General features: G+C 40.6%; 1 protein-coding gene across 5 annotated transcripts; it reads left to right on the top strand.

Annotated features, from left to right (window-relative positions):
- The first annotated feature begins 3,368 nt into the window (after window positions 1–3,368).
- UQCRB (ubiquinol-cytochrome c reductase binding protein) lies at window positions 3,369–8,333 on the top strand. 5 transcript variants are annotated; one of them, XM_073999140.1, is made up of 5 exons: window positions 3,369–3,401; window positions 4,759–4,874; window positions 6,074–6,145; window positions 7,311–7,477; window positions 8,132–8,333. In XM_073999140.1, exons 4-5 carry the CDS (start codon window positions 7,331–7,333, stop codon window positions 8,207–8,209), a joined length of 225 nt encoding a protein of 74 aa, XP_073855241.1. In that variant the 5' UTR covers window positions 3,369–3,401; window positions 4,759–4,874; window positions 6,074–6,145; window positions 7,311–7,330; the 3' UTR covers window positions 8,210–8,333. The 5 variants fall into 5 exon arrangements, with proteins under 5 accessions (XP_073855241.1, XP_073855242.1, XP_073855243.1 ...); XM_073999141.1 differs by having other exon boundaries at window positions 3,369–3,488; XM_073999142.1 differs by having other exon boundaries at window positions 3,369–3,488; window positions 4,756–4,874.
- Window positions 8,334–11,997: the final 3,664 nt, after the last annotated feature.

Genomic DNA, 11,997 nt, shown 5'->3' with positions numbered 1-11,997 from the left:
CTGGGCAAGTGATTTCATCTCTGAGTCTTTGCTTTTTTATTTGTAAAACAAAGTATCACAACTTCAGTTGTCTGCGTTATGATCACTAGATTGGGTAGACTGTTAACACTGGTAACCCCCATGAACCACACCTGGTATTTGCACTGTTGTGTAGTTAGTCCTCTCCCACACTGACTCTGGGCCAATGTGATTTGGCCCAGGGGACATTTGTCAAGCACAGGCTTGATAAGAATTTGCACATCAGGGCTTGCCCTCTTGGAACATTTGCTCTTGGCACCCAAAGCTACGGTATAGAGAGGTCTGGTTACTCTGCTGGAGAAACTAGGTGGAGAGAAAGATGTCTGGCCAAACCCCAGCTTTTTCAGCCATGCCAGCTGAGTACCAGACATGCATGAAGAAGTTATCTGGGATGTCCCAGCCTTAGCAGACACTACACTAAGCAGAACAACCCAGCTGAATTCAGAATTGGGAGAAAGTGTTTTAAGTCACTAACTTTCGGGGTAGTTTGTTGTGCTGAGGGTTTTGTGGTGTGCTGGATGCCCTTCAAAAAACCTCATGAAAAACTAAATTTGTAATTGGTCAGGGCCAGGTATAGTGGCTTTCCTGTTACATATTTTATTCATGCAACCGACATTTGAGTTCCTAGAATACAGTAGTGAGTGTGACATAGATAGGTGCTTTCATGGAGTTCGCCAATGGATGAGATCAACAAACAGGAAACAATAAAAAATAAGCTGGGGACACCATGGAACCATCCTGTCCTCTCTTTGTATGGCTCACAACCGCATTTTGCCTTTATGAATAACCCACTGAACAACCTTAGAATAGGCAAGTTGTGCTGATACAATGAACAATCCTAAAACTTCAAATGATTGAAAAACCACAAAAGGTTTTTATCTTTTACATGTCTCTTAGGACCACAAAGGCTCTGCTCCACATCATCTTTAGTGATACAGGTTGATGTATCCTGTCTCCATCATTTCTGGAGTGTTACCAGTCTATGGAAAAGGAAAGGAATGTGAAGAATTGCTCTTAAAGAGTTATCACATTTTTCTTGGCTAAAGTATCACATGGCCATGCCTAACTTTGAGGGCAGAGAAAGGCAATCCCTAATCCTGTGCTGGGAGGAAAGAAAACCAAAATTAGTTTTTGAATCAACATTAATGACTACCAGCAAACATTCAGTCTCTAGCTTAATTCCTTAGGAGCTGGATTTTGTGACAATTTTGGGTTTCTGATTTTTTGATATGTCTTTTCTTGTCACCTTCACCTGTAACCAGCAAGTAAAACGTAAAGGGTAGAAGGGAGGAGAGTTTATTGAGTACCTACCCTCTGCAGGGCAATGTGCCAATGTACATATGTATTGCATTTCTTCACATCTTTCAGACTTCACTTTGGCTAGTGTAAGATAGAAGAGATCATTCATCAGCTTTAGTGCTGCATACAGGACTGACTAATAGAAGAATTGTAGCAGCATGGAGATAAAAGAAAAAGGAAAATCAATAGAATCTTAGAACTGGAATGTGACTAAGATCATTAAATCTAACCTTTTGAACTTACGACGAGACAAGGTTCTATTCTATATTGTCCCAGCTCTGAGCTTAAAACTGAGGGGAAAAAAGATATCACCGAGTAATGGTAGAAGTTCACCAGTAACTATCAGTCATGCCAGTTCCCCCCAATTGTTTTCTGTCTCTAGATGTTTATGCCTAAGACTTCACATGTTGGGGCTGAGACCTTAATAGTTAGCAAATCTATATACTTTTGTCTTTAAATTATGTGCAAATTCTGCAATACATCTTAGATTTAATCTTTAAAAACCTTTTCTTCTGGGCGTGATGGCTCATGCCTGTAATCCAGTATTTTGGGAGGCCGACGTGGGTGCATCACTTGAGGTCAAGAGTTTGATACCAGCCTGGCCAACACGGTGAAACCCTGTCTCTACTAAAAATACAAAAATTAGCGAGCATGGTGGCATGTACACCTGTAGTCTCAGCTACTCAGGAGGCTGAGGCACGAATCGTTTGAACCCTGGAGGCAGAAGTTGCAGTGAGCCAAGATTGTGCCATTCAGCCTGGGTGATAGAGGCTGAACAACAAAAAAAGAGGTGACCAAAAAAAAAAAAAAAAAAAAAAAAAACCAACCAACCAACCAAACGAAAAACCCAAAACCTTTCTGACCTAACCTTCCACTAAAATAGCTAGATGTAGATCTTCAGCTGGAGAAACCCAAGGCCTGAAAGGCTTGGTGTCTTTCCTGGATTAGTAGTGTAGCATATGGCCCTAGAATTAAGGAGCCCTAAGTTTGCGTCTGGATTTTCAGATTCTGGAAGAAGAACCTGGACTCTTCTAGTCATGTCCTCTTGGACAAGTTATTCAACCTTTCTGAGCTTCAGCTTTCTCCTATCTACAATGAGATAATGACAGTACTTTTAGAATTAAATGACAGTGTAGGGGAGTGAGAGATCACGCCTTTGCTCTTATGTGGGCTCTTTGGTTGGATCTAGGAACCAAATTGACACAAGGCAGATTAACAAGAGAAAAGCATACTAATTTTACTAGTTTTACATGTGCATGGGGATCCTCACAAGAAAGTGAAGTGGCCAATGTAAGATGCCTTTATACTTTTTACACGAACTACAAATCAGAAGAAACGGGATCTGGCTAGGGGCAGTGAATTTCTTGCGGAGTCATTAGGAGAAACGTGGGTGTGGTGGGGTGTAAACTTAGTGGAAGATAAGGGTTATTTCGGAAAGTATATTCAGGTCCAAAGCAGCTCCCAGTTTCCAGTCTCTGGTGATGGGTGCTATTTTCTCCCTCTGGTAAGGGACGGGTACTCCGGAGGAATCCTGGAGGAAACTTTACGGCTTGCTGCATGCAGGAAGAGATGGGTCATCAAACCCTTTCTGAAACTACAATTTCTCCAACATTTTCAACTCGAAATAATCAGTGTACCAATTCCATATATTTTTGGGATGGCGCATCCATCAGTCCTTCAATACAAAATAAAACGATGCCCTTAAAACATTTAGCTTCCTGCCTGGCACAAAGAGCTGAATTCATACTGCCCACGCTCTCATAGCTATTAACAGCAAGTAACAGAACCCAGCTTTAAGCCTCGGTCTCCTAATTCCTGACCTGTGTTCTTCCCATCACATCACAACCAATACTTCTTGGAATATAGCACGCAAAACGCCCCGCCTACTCCATTGGCCTCACCCTGGCCGAGAAGTGCACACGCAAGAGCTCAACGACAGCCGTCAGAACTGCGCCTGCGCAAGCGGCGTTTCTCGGTTCGCGCTGTGGCGTAACGCGCCTGCGGACTGGGCCCAGCGTGTCCTCTATGACTTACCCAGAAGGCAACGTTTCATTTTCTGGTCAAAATGGCTGGCAAGCAGGCGGGTAAGTGACTGGGGAGTCTTCTTGGCGGGCATCGTCGCGCTCCACCGTTTATTTTCGCTGCAGCTCACTCCGTTTTCTCTCTTCTTTGTAAGTCACCAAGTTTGTCGCGGAAGGGAAAGTGGCGGCTTCAGTCCAGCCAAAAGGACGTGCTTCCCCACTCGTTTGTTGTTCCCAGGCCGGGCTTGCCTATATAGGGTTGGGGTGTTAACCCGCTGTTTGTGAAGGTGCCCGCGGTGGCTCTAACAGCCCTGGAGTTCCAGCTGCCTGTGCTCGGAAGTCCTTCCCCTCGGCCTTAGAAAAGTTAAAGGTCACAAGAAGATAACTAGTGGATGACTTTCAACCAGAATGAGCTCAGTGCTTTCTTCTATGACCCAGGTGCTCTATCGTGTGCATTGGCCCTATAAATTCTCCTGCCAGTGCCACGAGGGAGATACTAATTTCCCGTTTACGCTGATAAGACAACTGAGGCAAAGTGACCCAAGGAAGTAGAATTGGAAATTTCATTGCACCCCTCGCGCTTCTCAAACTGTGAATCAGAGACAGTCTAGCAAGGGATACGAGCGACGCTTCACATTAACCTTGGATTATCTAGAACGTCAGCTTGATCAGTAGGTTTGGAGAAATTTGAATTTATTGTAGGTTCAAACAAATTTATTGTGGAATAGAATGCAGATATTACTGGAATATTTAAAACAACTTGAACATTAAGTTGGGTTTCCTTGTTTTTTTGTTTTGTTTTGTTTTTTTGCTAATCTCTGCCCTCTGGCGGTACAAGTTGGAGTATCTTTTTTTTTTTTTTTTTTTTTTTTCTTTTGAGAAGGAGTCTTGCTTTGTCGCCCAGGCTGGAGTGCAGTGGCACAATCTCGTCTCACTGCAATGCAACCAAGTTGGAGTAGCTTTTAAAAAATATTGATCCTTTTCTCCCTGACCCCAGCAATTGTGAAGCTGTTAGGAAACATCAGGTTGCCAGAAACATCCGCTAACCTAATTGACATTGAGCTTTTTGGGGGTGGGGGAGACTTTTTAAATAATTATTTTATTAATTTAGCAGATATTGAAGGAGTCTTACTAAATTCAAGACACTGATTCTGTGCGTGTTTGGGATCTACATAGACCAGATCTCAACTCCCATTAGCTAACTGACCTTGGGTGGGATCACTTCTGTAAGTCTGCTTCCCTTGCTGTAGTAAGAGGCATGTAAATAAATCAGCTAATGTTGGTAAAGCAAATAGGAAAGTGTTTGGTGCACAATAAGTGTTTAGTGAATATTATTCTAGTCACTGATAGGTGGTTAAAAATAATCTGTCTTCCACAAGTATGTTTGTAGATTGTTGACTGATACTTGTTTTTCTAGCAGCAGTTTTATACATGACTTCATTTCCAAGGAGATGTGCTGAAGCCACGTAATCTGTAGTGCACTGAGTTTGCAGGCAAGGAGGGCTGAGTGAAAGGAGAGTTTGCTTTCCTTCCTTGGTAAGGGGCTAACGCTAGACAAAATTTTAAAAGAAAATGTAAACTTGTTCTACCTCCCCTTTTGTAAAACGTCTCTCCTAAAATGTCAGGTACGGTCCTGCTGTACTTGGACCCTGCTGGGTTACTTCATCAGACTCAGCCCTGTTCCCCAAAGAATTTTATTTTGTTTTTTTTGTTTGTTTGTTTGTTTGTTTTTGAGACGGAGTCTGGCTCTGTCCCCCAGGCTGGAGTGCAGTGGCCGGATCTCAGCTCACTGCAAGCCCCGCCTCCCGGGTTCACGCCATTCTCCTGCCTCAGCCTCCCGAGTAGCTGGGACTACAGGCGCCCGCCACCTCGCCCGGCTAATTTTTTTTGTATTTTAGTAGAGACAGGGTTTCACTGTGTTAGCCAGGATGGTCTCGATCTCCTGAACTCGTGATCCGCCCGTCTCGGCCTCCCAAAGTGCTGGGATTACAGGCTTGAGCCACCGCGCCCGGCAAGAATTTTAAAATTACCCATTTCTCATCCGTTTTCAATACCTATTCCCTTGGGGGGAACTTAGTTGCTTAGGAGGAGGTAAATGGACTTCTTTTACTAATCCACATTAATGTTTAAATGACTAATGGTATCAAAATCCTCCCCAAAATACATATATTTTTAAAGAATGTAGCCAAATGAAATAACTGTAATGTCGAGTAAAATTTTTACAGGATGAGGGTCATTTAGACCTGCCAGCCTATGCTGAAATCTCACTCTCTTTTCATACAACTCCAGCTCCTTTGAAATGAAAAGTTTACAATTATTTCCTGTGATCTATTTATGAAACTACAAATGATAGAAATTTCCAAGTCCTTTTCCTATCTCTCACCCCTTCATTTCTGAAGGTAACAGGGCAGGCATAAGGGCACACGATGTACCTATGGATCTTTTGTACATTCAGTGTTTGAGTTTACCCTCTTCTTCCATGACTTGCCACCATTTTCCTGCAGCCACTTTTGCTCATAAATAAAATAAGCAATTTTTATCAACAGTTTATAAACTTTTTTCTTTTAAATCTAATTCTTTTTTGATTAAATTCTTGCTGTATATAGTATATACTTTTAAAAGGAAATTTCTTTCTATGTTTGCATTCATCAGCAAGATAACTGAGTACTGGTTGCTTGCCCATCAGTGTGTTCATATAGTATAATTGTAGCAACTAACAGTGTGACAATGATCAGTTTCAGCATCAGGCAAGTGGCTGGATGGTATTCGAAAATGGTATTACAATGCTGCAGGATTCAATAAACTGGGTAAGCATCTGTGCTTTTTAATTTTTCTTTTTTTTCTGAGAGTATTGCTTTTACAAGTGTTACTGTGGTTCCAAAAAATATTTCAGTTCTTGTATACATCAGAAGATTTTAAAATTAAATCACATTATGTTAAATCCAGTTCCTTTTTAAAATTTTTTTGAGAGGAGAGGGATGAAAGCCTCTAAAATGTTTGACTTGGTAATGATTTAAGTAGTAAGACATTTTCCTTCTACACCCCTTCTCCCAACTCTACCACTTAAAATTTTATTTATTTATTTGGGACAGAGTCTTGCTCTGTCACCAGGCTGGAGTGCAGTGGCGCAATCTCAGTTCACTGCAACCTCCGCCTCCCGGGCTCAAGTGATTCTCCTGCCTCAGCCTCCTGAGTAGGTGGGATTACAGGCGTGTGCCACCATGCCTGGCTAATTTTTTTTGTATGTAGTAGAGACAGGGTTTCACCATGTTAGGCTGGTGGCGAGCTCCTGACCTCAGGTGATCCACCTGCCTCTGCCTTCCAAAGTGCTGGGATTACAGGTATGCGCCAGTGCGCCCAGCATTCCACTTAAAATTTTAAGTTTTATAAACACTGAAAGTAGAGATTTTTCAAATATTAAAATTTTATCATATCCATGCGATCATATGTTTCCTAAGCTTTTTTAGAACTTTGTAATTTGCCATGAACTTCATCTTTTGCTATTGAAGCTTGAAGAAAGTGTAAGCAAAAGTCACTGGCTCCTTAGTATACTATTATTTTAAGATTCCTTAATACCTTGATCTCAGATTTAAACTATGAGAAAGTAGAGATGTGGTTTATTAATGTGTGTTTAAAAACAAAGTAAACATTTAAAATATTTTGTAAATGGTTTAGATAAAATATGAATTTTGTGGCATTGGATTTTAAGAGGCTCATATATTGTTTCCATAGTCTAGTTCAAGAAATAACCCATTATGTCAAGTAATAACTCATTACTTTTAATGGCAAAACCGCAATTACTTTTGCACCAACCTAATGTATGAAGTGCATTGAATTTCCATTGAACCTAGTGATTTGAATTCGATAGTTCACCAAAAGTTGTAAGTTATAAGTCATAAAGATATTTTACTAATTTTAAAAAAACGTGATCTTTGAGATGCATGTGCTATCTAACTTTGTCGTCTGTCATAGGGTTATTGCGAGATGATACAATGTACGAGGATGAAGACGTAAAAGAAGCCATAAGAAGGCTTCCTGAGAACCTTTATAATGGCAGGGTGTTTCGAATTAAGAGGGCACTGGACCTGAACCTGAAGCATCAGATCTTGCCTAAAGAGCAGTGGACCAAATATGAAGAGGTAGCACAGCTTTATCTACCTGACAATGTTGCTCATTAAGGATTGAGTTTTAGAAACGAGAAACATGTTCATTTGCCTGGTGTTAGAGTTTTCTGAGTCATGTCAAATAAATATTCTGTCAATAGTTTGGTGAGGTTAATAAAGCAAATGTTATTTCCGTTTTAGAAGAAAACCACATTGACTCTTATATGTGAAATGATTCTTCTGAAATCACTAAGCAAGTCTCTAATATAGAGAGCCAGGACTAAAATCCAGGTCTGTTGCCACCCAGGTCATTGTTGTTCTACCTCTGCACTCTGCTTCCTACTTAGATGAAAAGATCAGCCCATTGAGTGGCCCTCCAGATCCCAAGAAGAGCTTCTGTGAAGCAAACTCTCACCCCTTGAACTGCATTGAAACTAGGCGAAGGCCTGTAGACACTCATTTCTTTTTCTTCCCAAAAAGACTTCCCTCTCATAACCTATCAAAGCAACTTACCACACTATCACCACAGATTTGACTTTTTAAAAAGCAGATAGTTCTTAGGTTGAGAATATGTTTTCTAAAATTGGAAATTAAAAAGTAATTTTCTTTTTCTTGTTATCGAAGACCTGTTGAGTGTTTGGGATATATCAGTACGCAATGGTAACATATAATATTTCATTCATTCTTTAGGAAAATTTCTACCTTGAACCGTATCTGAAAGAGGTTATTCGGGAAAGAAAAGAAAGAGAAGAATGGGCAAAGAAGTAATCATGTAGTTGAAGTCTGTGAATGCAGCTGTTATGAAGATGGTTATACTTGAAACAAACAATTTTAAGAATTGTTTGGTCTGCAGATGTTTTACTTTAAATAAATGTCTATTGTAATGGCTGGAGTTTTTGAATTCCAAACCTTACACTGAATAACTACTGAATCCATTTACTGTTAAATTTTTTTACAAACTTTCAAGATATTTTTAGTCGTGTTTAACTGCTGCCTGGAGCTCAGAGGCCACTTTATCAGTTTTCCTCACTGGTTGGATAGCCTATCAGTTTATGGAAGGATATAACTTCCATAAGTTACATCCTTGTGGAAGCTACTGAATAAAAGAAGGGGGAGTACACCCCCTAGTTTGCCAGGATTGAGAAATAGCCTCTTCACTGCTATCCAAATAGATTTGATTTTGCATCCTATCATTTAAAAATAAATTATGTATTCACCCCAACATAGGCATGCTTAAGTAATACATATACTCCTGTGCTAACATGTATACTAGAAAACAAAAAGTAGACGTTAGAAAAATGGAAGTATAAATACAAATCATACTTGTCCCCATATCCCAGTGACTTTTCCACTTTTGAAATAATTGTTATGAAGTTTAAGGCTTGGATACTAATCAGTTAAAAGTTTTAAGATCATAGGGTAATTTTTTAAAATATAAATTAGAATCATTGGCTTGGCATGGTGAGTCATGCCTGTAATCCCAGCACTTTGGAAGACTGAGGTAGGCAGGTCACCTGAAGGAAGGAATTCGAGACCAGCCTGGCCAACACGCTGAAACCCTGTCTCTACTAAAAATAGAAAAAATTAGCTAGGCGTGGTGGTAGGCACCTATAATCGCAGCTGCTCGGGAGGCTGAGGCAGAATTGCTTGACCCCAGGAGGCGGAGATTGCAGTGAGCCTAGATCACACTACTGCACTTCAGCCTGAGCGACAGTGGCTCTGTCTCCAAAAAAAAAAAGGAAATTAGAATTATTTAATGTTGTCATTTCCACTCCTGAATTCTGAAATGCTTTCTTTGGTGGAGGTGAGAGTGTGGAGCCACAGCTAGCAGAGAAGGAACAGTAGCACCTGCAGCCTCCCTGGTTTTCCAGGACAAGTCATTGCTGTGTGTGGTAGGAATGCCTTACTTCAAGTAACAAACTGTGTGAGAAACAAATTTGTGTTACATTTAAAATTTGTAAAGCAATGAGAAATGTGTGTATCATGAAGAGCATCTTCAAATTTTTGCTAAAATAGCCTCTTAAATTCCCTAGGAACCCGCTTCCCCCACTAGTTTTTTTTTTTGTTTGTTTGTTTTTTTTTGGCTAGTCAGATTATTTTTCTAAACCTGTCCTTAAATCATGTCAATTTTCTTTTGTCTGGTTCAAGACAACAAGATTACTTGATAATGGTTTTGCTCAGGTCACATTGTGACAAAGTTTTAATGTCCTACTTTGCAGAAGGAGGCCAAGAAGATGGGCTATCTAGAACCCCTTTTAAAAGCATTTGTCTATTCAGAAAATTTTCCTGAATAGATGTCTCCAAAGGCTCTTTTAATTGTGATTTCAAGATCACTTTTGCAGGACTCTGGTCTATTCGTTCAGACATCTACCATGTACGATTACAAGGAGACTAGAACTGAGGCATCTCAAAGAGTACTGTCAAGGTGTGTAGGGAGCCAGGTGGGTGGAGGGAGGCTGGGCTCTGACCCTAGAAACCATGCTTATGAATAGCTGTTAGTGTTTAAAGCAAGCCTAAGGGCACTGCTGAAGGACAGGGGAACAAATAGAACTGACCAAGATTGAGGTATAACAGGAACCCCCAGGCTATCCACCTGCTCAAGGTAAAAAGTGTGGTATTACATAGGGCAACCTCTGATTTTGTAAGACTTCTTCCTAAAGCCAAAGTGTATGCCTATTCTCTGTTTCCAGATTACTTCATTCTTCTAAATGAGAACAAGTGTGCAAAAGTTCTTTGAACACGATATCAATGTTTTGTGTTCATTGTAAATTATGGTTATCGTCCTGCTTGTTATGAAGACTAAGAAAGTAGATCTAGTATTTGGCTCACATAGGTGAATGGGTGAGAATTTGTTAATCCATCAGTGAAGTCCTTTCATTTGAAAGAGAGAGCCTTTCTTTTATCAAAAGCTGTCCTGTGTGAAAAATCACCATGAGAGCCGGGCGCGGTGGCTCAAGCCTGTAATCCCAGCACTTTGGGAGGCTGAGGCGGGTGGATCACGAGGTCAGGAGATCGAGACTATCCTGGCTAACATGGTGAAACCCCGTCTCTACTAAAAATACAAAAAACTAGCCGGGCGTGGTGGCGGGCGCCTGTAGTCTCAGCTACTTGGGAGGCTGAGGCGGGAGAATGGCGTGAACCCGGGAGGCGGAGCTTGCAGTGAGCCGAGATCACGCCACTGCACTCCAGCCTGGGAGACACAGCGAGACTCCGTCTCAAAAAAAAAAAAAAAAAAAAAAAAAAAAAAATCACCATGAGAGCGCCGGAAACACACAGGCTGGTCCTGTAGACAGAATGGTAGGGTGATTCCGAGCTAATTCTGGGTTAGACTGCACAGGTCTGAATCTTATTTGCTCACTGTGTGGTGCTTTAGGAATACAATTTAACCTCTCCGTGCTTCAGTTTGTTTGGCCCTAAGATAGAGCTAATGATAGAAACCTACTTTACACAGTTGTGAAGATTGACTACACGTCAAGCACTAACAGGTTTTGGCACATAGTATGCATAATGTAAATTATGTGATGAGAAGCGAGAAAAAACAACTTGGGAAAACGCTGAATATCACCAAAGTCTAATAGCTAACCGGTAGCTAAGGTCCAAGGTCTCCTCTCTTCCTTCTATGCGGCACTCTTGTTTCTGGTCCGTCTACTCCCCTTGGGTGTCACCTCCTTGAGTGAAGTACCTGCTGGAGATAAGAAGAGTGGAACTGGATCTGCATGACAGCTTTGATTAGGATGGAGCTAAGACTTGGCTATCTCCCTGTTTTGTGTTTTGGATGGGTGACATTTTAAAACTGCCAACATTAAAAGCCTGCTAATTTGCTTTGTACAGTTTAAAATGTTTGATATCTTTTATTGTTTAAAGTTTGAGATTGGTTTTGAATATCCGGTTTTCCTACATCTTGAAGAAGGATATGTTTGTTTACTCTGAAGTGGTCTAGTTCTGTTTTTCTGTTTTACTATACTTTGCAAAAAAACAGATGGCTGGCTTACGTTCACTGTTGTAGTGCACTACCTAGCATCACTCAGCCTTCCTGTTGTCAAGGTGTAGGAAGCAGTGTAAGGGATGTTGGACCTTAGGACCCCCAATTGCTAGCTCTGGTCCTGGTTCCAGATTGCATGGAAATATTTGGTAACATTCTTGCACTGAGCTATCATGGTCTGAATATTTATGTGAAGCTCTACGAGTGGTACCAAAATGTTAGTGATGGAATTTTCACTGATGGCACCTTTTCCTGTTTTTAAATTCTAGAATCTTAATAAATCCCAAGTGTACATTTTGGTAATGATTTCATTTAGCTATTTAAGGACTCCCTTTTAAAGCATTAACTCTGCACTAATTTTGACTTATGAAAAGATTCAGCAGTAAGAATAAAAACTGGGCCAAAGCCCAAAGTAATAATCCTTCACAAATAGGATGGTGTTTTAAAAATATGGGCATCCTGTGTGTAGCTTTGAAAATAACCAAAGTACTTGGAATTAAAAAGTTAGGTGAACATAAAAATTGTCATAACCAAATCCTTGACAGCTTGATGGATGAAGAGCAGATGAGTTTAC

The sequence above is a fragment of the Macaca fascicularis genome, chromosome 8, assembly GCF_037993035.2.
Source record: "Macaca fascicularis isolate 582-1 chromosome 8, T2T-MFA8v1.1".
Taxonomy (NCBI): domain Eukaryota; kingdom Metazoa; phylum Chordata; class Mammalia; order Primates; family Cercopithecidae; genus Macaca; species Macaca fascicularis.
The sequence above is the reverse complement of the archived record's forward strand: the minus strand, read 5'-3'. Positions and strand labels throughout refer to the sequence as shown.